General features: G+C 36.0%; 1 protein-coding gene across 6 annotated transcripts in view; it reads left to right on the top strand.

Moving 5' to 3' along the window:
* Position 1: 1 nt before the first annotated feature.
* LOC123895017 (probable disease resistance protein At4g27220) overlaps positions 2-18630 on the top strand; it is a 29447-nt gene continuing 10818 nt past the window's right edge. For 2 of the 6 annotated variants that reach the window (XR_006804073.1, XM_045945197.1), the window contains exons 1-6: positions 2-230; positions 4629-7468; positions 7953-8234; positions 8359-9081; positions 9191-10009; positions 10112-10164. Coding sequence is in view for 2 of the 6 variants with exons in the window: in XM_045945197.1 (XP_045801153.1) it covers positions 4646-7468; positions 7953-8234; positions 8359-9081; positions 9191-10009; positions 10112-10129 (4665 nt within the window). In the remaining 4 variants the exon portion in view is untranslated. Of the gene's footprint in view, positions 231-2348; positions 2857-4628; positions 7469-7952; positions 8235-8358; positions 9082-9190; positions 10010-10111; positions 10215-18630 lie in introns of those variants that run through there. The other 4 variants (XR_006804074.1, XR_006804076.1, XR_006804075.1 and 1 more) reach the window with 4 other exon arrangements.

Here is an 18630-nt window from a genome sequence, read left to right as displayed (position 1 = left end):
TGCATGATGAAAATTTTAAAACAAAGGAACGATCAATATGGACATGAAGATATTAAAAAAAGAAGACCATTGACCAAATTTGCATTATCACATAACTAACCTTAACCAGTAAATCAAAGTCTCCCATTTACACTTTGCATCAACTTCAAAAGCTAGCACCAAACCACACAATTGTTAACACAGAACAAAACCAACAAGAGTGAGTATTTGAATCTGAAGCGTATTTAGAGGTAATTTAATAATTTCTTAATTTTGTTTCTAGTTTTTATTTTCTATTTTAAATTTTAAAATTTAAATTAAATTAGCAAATTTTCTGTATTAAAATTAAATTAGCAATGTTTTTTTTTACAAATTAAATTAGCAATGTTTTATGCATTTTGCATGTATTATTAGTTTATTTCAAAGTCAAATAAATATTTAATCAGTGCATCTATAGATGTCCCAGCAAATTAATGTGTAGATTTACGAGTTTTTGAAGGTTCTTTGTAAACTATCTCCAACATAATTAAGGTCGACTTTTATGGTCTAATATATTGACTAAAAATAATTTGAAGTTGATTTTGCTTGAAAATATAGACAGGTAATATAAATGACAAGTAAAACTAAATGGACTTAAAAGTAATTGTAAGGGGAATGTTGTACCAAAACAAAATGTAGGAGCAATGTAAATTGTTGAAGTTTAAAATGACTTAAAACATACTAAATTATAAGAAATAAAAAGAAATTAAAGATGGTGCGTTGAATTGAAAGTAAATTTGGTGGAAAATATAGTGCTTTGAATTTAAAGTGACAAAAACAGTAAAACAATTGAAAAGACAACTATACTTTTTTTTTTAAATCCGGTATTCTCTGCGAGCAACTGCAGAGATTAATCCTCCGAGTCTTGTGGAACTCAGATGAGTGATTTCACTAATCCCCCAAGAATGATGAAAAAAGATACTATCCACAAAGAAGCAATTCTATTTGACGCAAAAACTACATAAACCTGCTTCAACCAAACTCACGTTTAGAGTTCAAATCACGTCAAAAAATTAAATACCCAAACATTAGCTTTGAATTGATTTTGGCATGGTAAACTCATGTTTGGTGTTTTCAAACGTGAAACCAAATAAGCACTAGTTTTAGTAAATCATGTGTTGTATTTTGAAACAACCCAAATATTTAGTCTTCTCGACCGATATTTCATCAAATTTGGACCTCCGTCCATACTGGTCAGGTTTGGCTTGGTTCTCAGTTTTCAATAATGAAAATTGGTTAACTGGTAAACTGAACTTATATTATTTTAGTTTAGGGTCGGGTCCAAGATCATAACCAAAGCCTAATACAAATACACCGTATCTCAGAGTATAGCACAAATCTTAAACTTCTTCAGTTCTTAGTCTAATCTAAATACAATTCCAAAGAAAACAAACCTTAGCTGGCTATCGATTTGCTTCGTTTTCTCAAATTCGCATCCGCTTTGTTGGTAAAATATTTTTGTTCACCTTTGTTATAATTTCTTGTGAATGATTTTTAAAGCTTTGAATCTATGATTTTCTTTTGGAGCATAACACATATTTATAATTAAGAGCACAAAAAGAAATGAAAATCTCTATAAACACAACCAACTAGTAAAGACATCGCATAACATATATTTTTTACTTATTTACTTCAAGAGATGAATTTCTAAATATTAACCAATTCTGTTAAAACTTCGACAAAATTTACTACTTATTTTGGTTTCACTAAACTCAAGAGATTAATCTTACAGTTGCGCGTGATGATCGATTCAACCTCTCTTAAAAAAATATTTCATGATTCTATTTTCGGTTCAATAAATTTAGTAATGAGCATAACAACGCTTAGGCATGGCAATGGGTACCCGCGGGTACGGTTTTTACCTTCCCCCTTCCCCATACCCGAATCATTGATAAATACCTGTTCCCCGCCCATTACCCGACGGGGATGAAAAATTGAACCCAATCCCCGTCCCAAATGGGTTCGGGTATCCCCGAACCTTGCCCTGCCCTGCTGAATCTTACCCGAACCCAAAATTTTCCCGAACACTGACATACATACAATACAAAAAATTTCAAATAATAAAGTACAAACCAAAATTTCAATGCATTAAACATACAAATGAAATGATATTCCAAAATATCAAACCAAAATTATCAAAACCATAAAATAGTACCGGTACAAACCAATATTCCAAAATACCGTCAAAACAACCACATAACCAAGAATGTTCTACATCATTGTTCACTGAAATTGCTATAAAAAAACAAATAACTAAGAACCATTGTTCATTAAAAATCCTAACTCAAGTAGATAAGTTAATGATTTGTGACATTATAAATAAATAAATAGGGGTAATATAGTAATTTTATATAAACGGGCGGGTTCGGGGACGAGTTCGGGGTGGGTACAAATATTTCCGTTACCCGCCCCATCCCCGTGTTTTGAAATCGGGGAAAACCCGAACCCGAATCCAAACTCAGTCAAATCGGTTTTTCCCCGTCAAACTCGAGGTGGGTTCGGGCGGGTACCCGCGGGTACGGGTTCTGTGAGATTATAAATTTATGCCAAAAAATAATAATAATATTAACTAACCACTTCAAGAAAATCAAATAAAAGGGAAAACATAGTGAGAAATGAACAAATATGAGAGATAAAAAAATGACTTAAGAGGGCATTTGACATCACAGTGCCACTGTGTTTGTGGCGGCGAACCGGCGATTGATTGATTCGAATGGCAGTTGACAGAGAAACATGGTGCTTCCCGGTGTTTCTATTCTCTTCTTCACATTCCCTCTCACTCTCCCTAAATCCTCTTCTTCCACTTCCATCAATCCTTCATCTCAAACCACCATCATGGTACTACTTTCTCCCTAATTTTTTATTTTTTGTATTTATTTCTTAATTTCTCTTTGTTTCATTTCTATGCATCCGTAGTACTTTATTGTTTAGGGTTTCTTGGTGATAGAATTCAGCTCTTATTAACTATACTTATTTTCTTACAAATGATGTGTTATTGTATTGTTACTCTGATTTGTATATAGTATTAAAGAAAATTTAAAATGTCCACAAGTCCTAGCTCAACTGGCAAAAATGCCGAAATTGTTAGGTCGGACGGCGGATGCAATGACCGAGGTTCAAACATCAGTTCCACCACTTGTGTGTGTGAATTTATAATAGCTTTGTCATTTCATATATTTACCAAAAAAAAAAAAAGACAAATTAAAATACATATACTTGGTTGCAAAACTAGGTAAACTGCTAAACGCTACTCCCTCCGTTCTCTTATATAAGAAACAATTCACTTTTTAGGTTGAATGAATAACTGATAGACTATATATAAGGGATTGGAGGGAGTATCATAAACTCCATAGTCCATACATTGATCACACACACATAAAAGTCAATCCATTTCTCTTTGTCATTGCAGATTAAACCGGCCTATTAGTCTGATTTAGAAATTTTGGACTTGACCCTTCCATAACGGACATAGTTATTATCCATACAGACCCTGTATCGGATAATACTCACCTACCAAATTATCTAGGCATCAATTCTAATAGTGTTGAGCGTGAAATGATTTATAGGAAAAAACTTAAGTCGGAATAGATTGGGAAAAAGCTACTTTTATCACGTGTTTACTTTAAATATAGTTGGGAATAATTTCACAAGTTTGGCCAACATCCCAATTAATTTGTGGAGCACCAAATGTATTCATATATAAAAACAGCTCATAAGAGGATGATACAAACTTTTACCTATATTTGGAAGGAGGTGAATACCCTGATTGCAAGATTCATTTGGTGATTACTGATTAGAGCATACAAGGACATCCATCATAGTCATTTACCTTAAAGAGCAGGTTGAGGGGGCTGAGAAATAAGGCAAATACTTGGTATTTATCCTATTTTCACAAAAGGTCACGACTCATGACCCATACTAGGTTGAGTTTGGTTAAAGTTGTGAATGTAACTTTTGTTTCACTATTAGTTTGATAGTAGAGAAAATTACTCAAACAAAAGGCCATGACCCATACTCAGTAGGAAGGGTGCACTTTTTCTACTACGTGATTCTTGCCAATGCCCTCTTTCTACTACTCTTTTCATCCTACTTTTATCCCTATCACCTAATTTTAAATTGGAAAGTGCACTAAGTGTTATCATTAATACAAACGTCAGTAAGCATTATAAGGTAAGAAAAGTTGAAATAAAATTACAAACTTACAAGTATAATTATTTAACTAGTAGATTGATACTAACTTTAAGATTTCAACTTAAGCATACTCTCATCTCATCTAAATCCACTGTACCCACCTATAAAGTGATAAAATTATTTTCATAAATTAGAACCTAAATATTTATTTAAATTGAGAAAATTCTCTAAATAAACTAAAAGATGATATAAGTTAGACCCATAAAACTACACTATTCAATTAAATCTTTTTAGCTTTTTATCTGAGCGACATGAAGACACTCATTAGCATAATCCTAAAATTTTGTTAATAACATCAATTTATATAAGAAAAAGCAGGAATAAAATAAATCCAAGAAATAATGGTCGAGAGCAATTCACAGCTATCTTTCGAGTTGATTATTTATTGATTGTATTCCTTGTTTTGTTTCAACTGACAGCTGGCAAAGGGGTGGCCATGGATATTATTATTTCAGTGGCTGCTAAAATTGCTGAATTTATGGTTGCGCCTATTGGACGCGAATTTGGCTACATGTTCCACTACAAGGGAAACCTTAAAAGGATGAAAACTAATGTCCAAAAGCTGGAGGGCATGAAAGACAGTGTGCAACACACTATTGATGAGGCTAAAAGGAATGGAGAAGAGATTGAAAATATTGTCCAGAATTGGCTGAACAAAGTTGACAACGCTGTTGCTGAGGCAAAAAAACTTGCTGACACTGAAGACCATATAAAAGCTCTATGTTCTATGGGACACTTTCCCAATCTGTGCACAAGACAACAGCTGAGCAGGAAAACCAAAAAGATGATACAAGAGATTTCTGATGTCCTAGCAGAAGGAAAATTTTGTAGAATTTCATATCGTGCTGCTTCTAAGGTCACAGTTACACCTTTTGGTAGAGGTTATGAGGCCCTGAACTCCAGAACATCAATGCTGAATGAGATTATGATGGAATTGAAGAATCCCAACATCTTCATTATTGGGGTGTATGGGATGGGTGGAGTGGGTAAGACAACACTAGTGAAAGAGTTAGCTTGGCAAACCGAGAAAGATGTGTCATTTGGAGCTGTAGTTATGGTTACTAATATAACTGGTTCTCCAAATGTGAAAAATATTCAAGGTCAAATTGCTGATGCTTTGGATCTGAAATTTAATAAGAAGACAAAAGAAGGAAGAGCAATGCAATTACGTGAAAGGATAAGCAAGGAGAAGAGTATTCTTGTTATTTTGGATGATATCTGGGGTAGACTTGATTTGGAAGAAGTGGGGATTCCTTTTGGTAATGATCACAAAGGATGCAAGTTGGTGGTGACATCCAGAGATCTCAATGTGTTGAACCGTGAAATGGGCACTCAAAAAGAATTTAGACTTGAAGTTTTACTTGAGGATGATAGTTGGAAATTATTTGAGAAAATGGCAGGTGATGTTGTTCAAGATTTCAATATAAAACCAATTGCTATAGAAGTGGCCAGACGTTGTGCTGGATTACCCCTTTTGATTGTTACAGTAGCAAAAGCTTTGAGAAAAAAAAGTTTCTTCGATTGGAAAAGCACATTAAATGAGTTAGAGAGTTTTGATCAAGAAGGGTTGCATAAGAAAATCTACTCTGCCTTGGAATTTAGTTATAGTTGCCTAGAAACTGATGAACTAAAGTCACTGTTTTTATTCATTGGCTCATTTGGACTAGATTACATCCATACTGGAGGACTGTTTTTATGTTATTTCGGGTTGGGGTTATACAGACACGCTCACACATTGACAAATGCAAGAACCAGATACTACAAATTAATAAACGATCTCAAGGCCTCTTCATTGTTACTTGAGTCTGAACCTGAACGCATTAGAATTCATGATGTTGTTAGAGATGTGGCTCAATCAATTGCGTCTACAACTCGACCAACCTATAGCGTGCCAAGGTACACTTTGATAAAACAATTTCCAGATATGGATCAGCTTCGAAAATGCCATCAGATCATTGTATCTTGGTCTTATATTTACAAGGTTCCTGAGAAGCTGGAGTGCCCAGAGTTGATGCTACTTCTGCTTCAGAATGTAGGCGACTATTTGAAAGTTCCTGATGAATTTTTCTCCGGGATGAGAGAGCTAAAGGTTATTGTGTTACATGGAATGATGCTTACCCCTTCTCCACCACCATCTCTTTGTCACTTGACAAAAATCCATACATTGATTCTTTCTGGATGTGTGTTAGAAGACATATCAATAGTTTCAGAGTTGAGAAGTTTAGAGATTCTTAGGCTTGAAAGATCTGATATTAAAGAGCTCCCAAAAGAAATTGGACAACTAACTAATCTTCGAATGCTGAATTTAACCAACTGCTCTGGACTGATATTCATTCCTGCAAATCTTATTTCAAGCTTAATTTCCTTGGAAGAGTTGTACTTGGGGAATTGCTTTATCCAATGGCATGTAAAGGGAAGCAAAGATCATATGAACAATGCAAGTCTAGAAGAGCTAAGGAATTTGTCTCATCTAACTGCTTTAGACATAATGATTCAAGATGCTTCAGATTGGCCAAGGGACTTGCAGGTCTTCGAACAGCTTGAAAGTTACAACATATTTGTTGGTGATATGTGGAAATGGTCATTGGTATGGTCTGTAATTGATTATGAATCTTCAAGAATACTTAAGCTCTCAGACAGTAGGAGCTCAAGCATTCTTTTGGATCGTGGGTTTAACTTCTTGTTGAAATCAGCTAAGGACATGTGCCTTGCAAAAATATGTGTTAGAAATGTTCTTCATGAACTGAATAGGGAAGGTTTCCCGCAATTAAAGCATTTGTGCATTCAAGACAGTACTGAACTGCAGTACATCGTTAACTCAATGGGGTTGGTTCATCCTTATCCTGCTTTACCCAACTTAGAGACTTTGGCTCTTCAAAATCTGTTTAATCTGGAAGAAATATGTCATGGGCCAATTACAATTCAATCTTTTACCAAACTAAAATCTTTTGAAGTCAAAGGTTGTGACAAGTTGAAGAATCTGTTATGTTCCTCCCTCGTTAGAAACCTTCCTCAACTTCTCGAAATAAAAATTTCTGATTGCAAAATGATCACAGAAATCATAACTGTGCAAACATCTGAGGGTGATAAAGAAATTGACAAGATTATGCTCCCCAAGTTGCGTTCTCTTGAACTTGAGCATCTGCCTAGTCTCATTAGTTTTTGTTCCATGCCATTGACAGTTGATAAGTGTCTGAAAAATTGTGGGGAGAATGATGATGATAAACAGTGCATGCTTGTGGCACTAATTGATCAAAAGGTACATGATTTAATGCTTTCTACTTCACTATTTGTCTTTTTAAGTTACATAGAGTTCTTTAGGCGATGTTTCAATTTCAACAGACATGGATATAAAATTTTAAGCTGTTTACATACTTTTTGATAATATTGTTGCATAAACTTGAATATGCTTACAAATTTCATTTTCTATTTTAGTTTCTGATTGGCTATGTTTGGATTGACAAATGGGAATGAAATGAACTGACATTTGTTGCCATTGTTTGGATTATATAAAATAGAGTGGAAAGGAATAAAACCTAATGACATCTATATAATACGATTCTTCAAACAACAATACATTATTTTTGTTTCATCAAATCCCATATCTTTCCATCCCATTCTGTACCTCATTAGATACTATTCATAATGAACTATCTCAATAATCTCACGTATTCTTGGTCTTTTTTCTCAACATAAATTAATATGCCAAATAGGATCTGCATGATAATCTATTTTGTAAATAGGTTGGGATGCCGGCCCTTGAACTCTTGAAGCTGTCTAATATCAACTCTAGGAAATTGTGGGATGACAACCTTCCAGGTCATTCTTGCATTCAAAACTTGACGAGTTTGACAATTGATAAATGTGGCAGCATAGCTTATGCATTCTCATCCGCTGTGGCGAGAGAACTTGTAAACCTGCAATATCTTCAGATTAGTAATTGCCAAATGTTGGAAGACATATTTGTCTCAGATGGAAAGTTGGTTAGTCTTCCTTCATCTCAAAAACCGTTGTCTAATGATGAGGTGAGCATTGACTCCAACTTTGTAGCTTTTAACTATTGTTTGATTTTCTTTTAGTTCTGCTACTTGTGAAATTAACAATGGTAACATTGTCTAAAGATCTAACTAAGTATATTACCGATTGTAGGTTATATTTCCAAACTTGGAAACATTGGTAATCTCACACATGGAACACTTGAAGTCAATGTGGCACAATCAACTAGCTCCAAATTCCTTCTACAAACTGAAGCAGTTGAAAATTATATTCTGCGATAAATTATCAAATGTATTTCCATCTCATGTGCTTGATAAATTACAGAATCTGGAGATAGTGACTGTAACTGATTGTCCTGCATTGGAAGTTGTATTTGAAACGAAAGATCTAAAACCAGATGGTGGTAGACAAACAAGGCTGGAAATGCAATTGGGAACTCTCACTTTGAAACTTTTACCGATGCTGAAATACATATGGAGTGGGAATCCCAATGAAAGCTTCAAGTTTCACAACCTCTGCATATTGAAAGTTTCTGAATGCAAATACCTTAATCATATTTTCCCACTCCATATGGCTAAAGAGCTTCAGCATCTCCAAGAGCTTTATATAGAAGAATGTGGCATAGAGATTATTGTAGCACAAGATGAAATGGCTGACACAGTTCCAATACTTATTTTCCCAGAATTAACATCTTTGAGTTTGCGAGATTTGACACATCTTCGAAGCTTCTACCATGGATTTCATACCTTGGATTGTCCTGTCTTAAGAGATTTGGATGTGCTTCATTGTGACAAGCTTGAACTATTCACAGTAACATCTCTTAATTGCCGAGACAATGTCGTAGTTGATATGCTACCGCTTCTCTCAATTGAAAAGGTATAATGTCGATCGATACTCTACCCACAAATGGATACTGCAGTATGTTCTTTTTAAGGGTGTCTTGCAGTATGTTATTAGCTTGAATCTGATAACTTATGTTTCATAGGTTGTCTCCAACACAAAGGAGCTTATTCTGAATAGCAAGGATGTCACCATGTTATGTAATGGTCAACTTAATGATGAGACTATCTACACGGTAAAAGATCTTCGCCTACGATGTTTTCATGATGAGTCTGACAAATTTCCATCAGGTTTCCTCCAAAGGTTTATTAATCTCGAAAACCTTAAGGTGACATGTAGCTCCTTCACAGAGATTTTCAGTGGATATGTTTGCACAGGACATTATGAAACATCTATTAAGTTGAGAAGTTTAGTACTTGTTAACTTGCACAACCTCAAGTTTATATGTGAAGAGAAATCAGAGGTGCAACCAATTCTTCGATATATTGAAAACTTGGTTGTACATAGATGTTCTAGACTCAATAATGTAATTCCATCCTCAGTGCTGTTTGAGAATTTAGAACAGTTGGAGGTGGGCAATTGTGCTGGATTGGAAAATATTGTGAAATCATCAACAGCGACTAGTTTACAAAAACTTAAAAAATTATGCATAGATGGTTGTGATAGGTTAGAAGAAATAGTAGCAAGTAATGACGACAATGATGCTTCTGAGCTAGCTTTTATGAAATTGGAGTATTTGCGACTGAGTAATTTATCAAGCCTAAGAAGTTTTTGCAAGGGAAGACATGGCTTCAGATTTCCACTAATGGAGAAGTTATTTGTGATCGATTGTCCCATGATGGAAACTTTCTCACATGGAGTGTTGAACGCAACAAAGCTTAGAGCAGTACATGTAAAGGAACAAGATGATTGGCATTGGAACGGCGACCTTAATACTACAATAAGAAAATTTGTAGCTAAAATGGTAATATATACAAAATTAATTATCTCCAATCATAATTCAAATGTAATGGCTTGCATTGCATTCTTACATTACTAATGTTTTTTCTTGTTTATGAATATCCAGAACACTAAGGATGATTGAGTTTGTCCTCAAAATTTGAATGAAGGCCCAAGTAGGTAATTCTTCACAACTACCTCGTAATTCAAAGTCTGGTCATTGGGCTTTTATTTTTTGAAATTCTGGTATAGCAGAACCAGATGTTGTATAGAATGTCGAGACATCTGGTCTGACAAAAATAACACGGCAAGGCATATAACATTAAAACGGATACTGCGAAATAATGTTTTATCAGATGTTCCAACATTCAATTTAAAGAGAATGTCATACTTAATGTTGGAACATCTTACGAAACATAATAAAATCAACAAGTAAATAAACTGCACAGGAAATTGTTAACCCAGTTCAGCCAACCTGCCTACTCTGGGGGATACCAATCCAGGAAGGAAATCCACTAATAGCTCTAGTCACTAAGACCTCCAGCAAACCCTCGGTTTACGTCTTACACTAAGACCTCCAGCAAATCCTAGGTTTACGCCTTATGACCTCGACACTACTCATGTAACTTCTGCCTAGGAACTCCTAGACATGAGATCCCATCTCACTTCCACTCACTCAACACAACCTGTGTTGTTTATAAAATGTTGGGAAAGATGTGGCGACAACTTGCCAAGACAACACTTCACTTTTGCTTAAAAGCTTCAAGTGAATTACACATGGTAAACTCCGTACTTCAAAGCTTAGGAGTAACCTTAAACTAATAAACTTACTTCTTAGCTCGTGTTATAGAATCCACAAGCAAGAATTACAATCAAATACAAACATTATCTCCTTGCTTAAAAGCTTCAGAGATATTACAATACTCAACTCATTACCTAAAGGTTTCTGAGTGAGGACATAGTGACCATCTCACAACCCGAGTGGTTCACTTACACCAACTCTCCTAGAGAGTGGCTTAAAGACACGAAACCCTAAAGACTACATCTTTGATGAAACAATGGTTTCGGTTCATTAAAATCTTGGCCTTGAGTCTTCTTTATATAGACAGAGCTAGCACGCTCCTGATCGTCCAAGATAAGCTTCAGAACACAGCTGGTCTTTGAGTCACGTCCAGCTAAGCAAATCAGACCTTAATAAAAACTTTCCTAAAATAGTTGATCCTCTTTAGGAAATAAACAATGTGTTGAATCATTCCATTAAGTCTTGATAAGAACATATCTGCACTAATAACGTCTTGATCAGATCAAATCTTGATATACACGTTTGTAGAGTGGATTTCCATATATAGCAGATACGTGTAATAAATGCGCGAGATTTGGGCAATCTGACTGTCGTACCCAAACATGTTACAACATTTGGTCCAACATCTTTTGTACCTAACATGTTGAAACATTTGGTCCAACATCTTGCTTGTATATTTGTTTTAGCATAATGAGGCCAACACACAAATATCCAACAATCTCCCCCTTTGGCAATTTTTGGCTAAAACAACTTCAGCCCATTAATAAGCACAGAGAGATTTAAAAACCATACAATCCTTCAAGTTAACGTGAGCACACAAATATGAAGGAAGGTAGAACATCTTCTATGTTACTTCCAAAAGATTTCCTCAAATGAAAATAACGCACAGGGTAAAGAAATAAACTTTACCATAAACCATCAGAGGCATACACAACAGCGGAATCATAACCAACTTAGCTTCATCCTTCAGTAGAGAGAAATAAACTCTCACAAGCACACTTGGGAAAAATAAATTCCCACATCAGCATCAAGATGTTTCAACAATTTGTAGCGCATCATAACATCCATACATTAAGCACACATAGGCAAAGAACTTGATATTGCATTACTCCCCCTTAATATCAGATCAGAGAAAAACATATTTTTGCTCCCCCTGAATACATCAGCTCATGCATCTCATCAGGCCATCAGACAAACTGGTTCTTACTCCCCCTGAATTCATGCATGTTACTGCACACACTACTACTTCTTCATAGACAGGCTAGACTAGCATGTCACAACATCAGATACATCATTATAAAGTAGCAGACAAACACAAACATACTACTCCCCCTTTTTAGCCACAAAATATGCCAAACAAAAACTTCATGCATTAAGAGCAATAGTAATGAACATCACAGAAATCCATAGTGCAGAATATCAGAGCATAACAAATCCATAGTCTTGAAATAGCAGAAGCATTACATCACGTACCAACAAAAAATACAAATGTCCTCCACATTATGCTCCACATCATATAATCATCAGATACCATACATCACATACTGCTACCGCACACAAAACACATCACAGATCACAACTCCTTAAGCAAACCACAAAGTAGCAGTTGGGAAGAGTAAATTCTCACATAGCTGAGAAAAATAAGTTCTCATGCATCCAGGATGTTCCAACATATGGCAGGACATCATCCAGAGCAAACAAATAGAGCTTTGCAAAACAGAATAGTATCCACTTACTGCATTATGCTACTTCCCCTCAAAATCAGAATCAGAGCAAAAATTAATTTTACTCCCTCCAAATACATTGACACATGCTTATCAGAATGATCATCAAAAAACAATTCTTACTCCCCTCAATTTTATCATCCATATCAGCACATAAACATACAGCAGCACAGATTCAATACTACACCACTCAGGTTAGCAGATGTCTAAGCATCAGACACCACATCATATAGTAGAACACATCCAACCACTAAAAGAGCATGCATATGTTTCAACATCAGGTAGCACAACAGACATTAGCAGCAAAACCTATCATGCCTACCAACTACTAAACTACTTCCCTTTTTAGTCGGAAGTTTAGACAAAATAGGGTCTTCATGCATTAATCAAAGAGTACAATAGTATAGATATCCAGGAACATAGTGCACAGAGCTACTACAAACGAAGACAACACCATGGGATACATACCTCATCAGATATAAATCAGCAGTGGAGTCATCATCAAATAGCCTAAAACAGATCACACTTCATCAGCACAATATTTTCAACATGATGGCCAAGATGTTTCACCATCTAGTACCACATCAGATAGCACAGGTTCCTCCGGTATGATATCAGAGCATTGATAACAAAGATGTTTCAACACATGTTAGCACAACACATAGCATATGTTAGAAAAGATGTTTCAACATATGGTAGCACAGCTTCTAGCACAAGTTCTTCCAGCATGATATCAAAGCACGTAGTCTTCCAAACAGGGCATGGAGCATCCATCTAGCAAAAACTCCTCCTGTACATATGATCCCATCTTGTGCAAAGGAAGCACGATGAAAGGAAACATTGTCACAGGGAGCAACATGCACATTCTGAGGGATCTTTTTCCCACCAGACTTTTTCTTTGAGGCAGAGGGTGTGATGTCTGGTACATCCTCCTCAACATTATACTCAGAGTTACTTGAAGGTGCTTCCTTTCTGTTCAGACTCTATCTCTTCTTACTAGCAGGCACAATAACCTCATACATGTTCTTCAACCACTTCTTCATTAAGTGGCACAGTTTGATGCCTTTCTTTAGACTGAGAGACCCTTCTTCAACCTCAGTAGAATTCTCTTCATCAGACTCTGTCTCTTCATCAGATGAGTCAGATGGGTCAACAGATGTCCCAACATCTTTCACCACAGCAGTTTCTTGAACAGGTTTCTGGACAATAGTAACATCAGCCTTAGGTTGGTCCACAGATGTGTCAACGTCTGTCACAACATCCTTTTCAGGACCAGTTTGTTTTGATTTATCAACAACAGAACCAATAGCATCTTTTGTCTGAGATACATCAGCAACAAGAACATCTATAATTGTGTTTGTGGAATCAACAACATTCACACCAGCAGAGATAATAATGTCAGGAGCTAGTAATACTTCTCATAGCTTCTTTCTCCTTTAAAGCACAAAGGGAGAAATAAACTCCCATATACAGAGGAAAATGAATTCTCACACATCAGAGAAAAATAAATTCTCAAAAATCAGATCAGGATGTGTGGACATCATGAATGACATCATACCATAACATATTTCATGAGAACATAAAGCTAGAGGTTTCAGAAGCAGATTTGAAACTGTCACATATAATAGTAGTAATCACATTTAAGTATCACAAATCTGAGCATTATCACATCTGATCACAACACATCTGAACACATATAGTACTTCTCAACAGAGTGCACATCCACACAAACAATCATAGCATGACCAGTTCTCTTTCAGTCATACTTTGAGCAATAGCTTGGTCACGTGGAAGATCATCAAGATCAGTTTCTTCCACCACAGTCTAAACTTCAATACTCCAAACCACCATCAGGTTTAAAACTCTCAGAACTATATCAACATCAGTTTGGGAATTGTAGAACAGGTTTCAACAACACCAACAGGTTGATCCAAGATGTTTCGACATCTGATGTGACATCAGACTCAGGTGAGGTTTCTTTGGGGGACACAACCACAACTTTAGTGGGGAATAACAAAGTGACAGAATCAACAACTTTGAAAGATGACACATGAAAAAATTTCAAAAAAACGTCATCAACAACCACAACATTCATACTAGACTGACCTATGGTTTTAAGAGATCTTGGTTTATCTAAAATTACAATTTCAAAGACAGATCTTACAGATGTTTCAACACTACCCACAACATTTGAACTGACAAAAAAAACTTTTAACAGATGTAACAACATTTGACTCAACATTATGGGGTGACAACTGAATCAATGAGGTTATCAAAACGAGTTTGGTAGGTTTATTAACATCATCAACAAACATAGATAGGCTTTTCTAGGATCTTTTGAGAGATAAGATTAACCTGGATAATGGATTTAGAAATAGGTTTCCTAGATGATGCACATTTTGTTCACCAAGCAATATAGAAGTAGTTTCAGATGGATTCAAAGTATTCACAGACCTTTTATGCATTCCCTTTTGACACGTGGTTGATCACACTGTCCATTTCACTTCCTTGTTGATCTTACAGGAAACATGTCTCGAATAATGTTCTAACATTCAGTCGGACATTGTCTTCTTTTACTTGCATTGATCAACACATCTTCAAACATACTGTCTTCCACTTGATTCTAAGTGTTCTTCTTTCACTTAGACTTAGTGACACATACCAAGACATCTGAATATCACATTTGTGACATTTCTCAATAATGAAGACTCCTGGAAAGTCCTTCCAAAAAAACTGTAGAGAAAAATAAATTCTCCCAGACTCAACCATTTAACCACTCGAGAGATATGTGAATAACTGATATAATTTTTCAGCTTTACATGACTAGAATCAATCATGCCTTGTTAATAATTTCATAATGTCACAACATGTTATCTGACATCATATTCTCATATGAGGCAAAGATCTCCAGAAGCTTGTACAACACTCTAGACAATATATATGTACCAATGCAATCCACAGAAAAACACATGACTCTACCTGTCATAGATAATCAGGGCTCCATCTGAAGATGAAAACTCGAGCACTAAACGAAAACATGTGAAAGACTTCATGCTTTCATGTTGAAGGGCAACACCAACTCCTTCAGTAGAGTCGATTCTGAGTCAGATACTCTCACTTCTTGAGAATACATCCAAGCATTCTGACCTCTTCACTTAACAAGGACACATCTGATCAATGTCCTAGCAGAACCACACTATGTATCATGACCTTTTGAATAGGCAGGATGTCATGCATACAAGGTGTAAAGTCACTCACAAAGTCCAAAACATCTTAGTTTGCTTAAAAGCTTGACTAAGATCCTGATTATCAACCCTTTTCTAGAGTGACTTGCAACAGAAGAAAACCAAAGACAATTATCAAACCTCAGTATTTGACAATATTCTTCTGCCCTTACATTCACTAGTAGTTGTTGATACTAGTGGAATAAATAGTCATGCATTGCTAGAGCATACTATTAAAACAAGATCAGAACCTCCACATTCTGATTCACATAGTCAGAAACACGTCTTCTGACCACACAGCTTGAGCACTCCCATGCAAAGTCTCAAGCACCTTCCACAGAACAGCCATCAATAAATATGATGTTACAACATCATTTGGGACACCAGCTTCTGATTTTGGAACCCAATTACATTGATTCATAAATCACCATTCAAAAGAACTCATTGTGCATAGACATCATTCAAGAAGCTCCCAATAGAGTACCATCAATGCAGATCATCCAGGTTTTTCAAAACACCTTCTCACACAAGGTAGGACATTAGATCTGACATCATTCTTCTGCACATATATGGCACCAACAGATAACATCCACTCATGACAGTTATTCTTATAAAAAGGTCATTCCAGATTAGGTCAGTTGCTTGACCTTGTACTCCACCCTGAGTAGAACCAGCTTCCTTGGCTGAAGGAGCAGATGTTGTAGAAGATGTTTCAACATTAATTCTGACATCAATCTCAATCCCATCGGTTTCATCCTGAACTATGGTCTGAAGATACCATAGTAGTCCATAACTCTTGCAAGGGGACACAGGAGAATCAACCATCAGTAGTTGATCAACCTTCAATATCAAATCATCCACACATGCAGGGACGTGCATATTTTACATCTCAAAAAAAAATTCTTCTAATGTTCCAACCCCTTGTCTTACTTTGAGATGTTTGATGCCATTCTTCTGAACCTATAGAGGAGATTCCCTCTAACAGGTATCTGGAACACTTTGATCCAACATAATATCAGGTACTACAGATGTGACAGTACTTAGCACAACATCAGTCTTAGGTGCCAAAGATGTACCAACATTCGACGCAACATCATTTTCAGAGACAGATCAACAAACTCACTTGTGACCTTAGTGGAAGCATTAAATACATCAGATGGATTTCCCTTGATTAGTGTGCACCAGACAATGGAGAGAGGGATGCAACATATACTTCCTTTCTCTTCAACACAAACACATATCTTGAAGGGAAGTAAAAACTTCATCAATCTTAATTCAAAAGATATCTTTAACGCACAAGGTAAAGAATTAACTTCACCAAAAATACCAGAGAACCATAATCCTTTGGTCCCAAAAAAATAAATCCTCCTTGTTTAATCATGCATTCATACAACTAGATATTATCACAAGAATATAACATGCATGGTTAGAACATTATATAGCACATCAACACTACACACAACTTCAACTACCACTTACTTGGATCAGACACGAACTAACCCAAGAGGTCAACCATATGTTGATTGTGTCCCAACAAATTTATCTAAGACATGTTTCTAGCGTAGAAACCATCTCAGACACAGATGCCTCCTCTTCCAGGTCAGGAGAAGGTTCCAAACATATGTAACCAACACACACATTTGTTTAGCACCCAAGCATCTGCCATGCCCTACTGTCATCCAACAAGATTCTGCAGAATCTGCTCGTCAGATGTTCCGTCAGATGTTCCAACATCTGATAAGACATCAGTTCCCTTCTAACGGAACACACCAAGAAATCCTTTATCAAAGCCAATGGAGGTTAGCCTTTTAGAGTTGGTGTAACACCCTAACCCATACTACCGTTAAAAACGTAATTTTAAAAACTTTTCAACAAGTGTAAAGGCAGAGTGCCACGCGGTAATTAAAAACACAAGCATACACACAGAGCATCATGAAATTTTAACATGAAAAGCAACAGCGGATTCATTCAACCAAGCATTGCATATATATATACATATATAAGCCATAAGCCATATTCATCCCTAAGGATGTCACTTATACAAGAACTAGCATAACAAAAGGTAACACCGATATACGATGAAATCCAAGCGTAACCCCGACTCGATGTTACATTACCAGAGCATTCACTATTTACAAACTCTAGTCAAAAGCTAGTACTAAGAGGAGTAATCTATGCTAAGTCTCCTCACCAAAAGGTACTTCCACACCACGCTAGAACAGCAGTCTAAACGTCGGCACAATCCTCAGCCTGAATATCTGAACCCCCAAAGGTCCAGCAAATAACACAAAGCAGAGAGTTAGAAAACATAACCGCATATCATACGAGTATAAGAAAGGTCTTACACTTTCAAACTACATCATACATATTCTAACTCACGTCAAAACATTGCACCAAACAGTGATCAATCAATAAAGTTTAGCACAGTTCAATCAGATAATGTCACATACCATTTATCAAATATATGCGCATTTACCCTAATGTATCTAATGCCAATCATTCTATGTCATGTCATCCCTAGACACGACTAATGCATGTGGTACCAATTGCCTCCATATCCCTCATGGATAAGTTAACAGTTTTACATCTTGCCGGATTGTTCGGAACTTACCAAACCTTCATATCCCTTATGGATAAGTTAAACAGTTTTATATCCTGCTGGATAGCAGCTCTAGATCTTATGGATTCATCTAATCCGATCCTCAGCTTCCTTATGGACTCAAAAATCCATTTAAATCTATTGGAACCCAAGTTTCCAATTCAACATATATATACATGAATGCATGTATGGTTGCACATATCATCAACATGATATTTCTCTAGCTCGAAGCTACTCTTTTATGAACGCGGGAACACAATCCTAACACATTCACTTAACATTGCAAATTAATGCCAA

The sequence above is a fragment of the Trifolium pratense genome, linkage group LG7 (genome assembly GCF_020283565.1).
Source record: "Trifolium pratense cultivar HEN17-A07 linkage group LG7, ARS_RC_1.1, whole genome shotgun sequence".
Classification (NCBI taxonomy): Eukaryota; Viridiplantae; Streptophyta; class Magnoliopsida; order Fabales; family Fabaceae; genus Trifolium; species Trifolium pratense.
The sequence above is the reverse complement of the archived record's forward strand: the minus strand, read 5'-3'. Positions and strand labels throughout refer to the sequence as shown.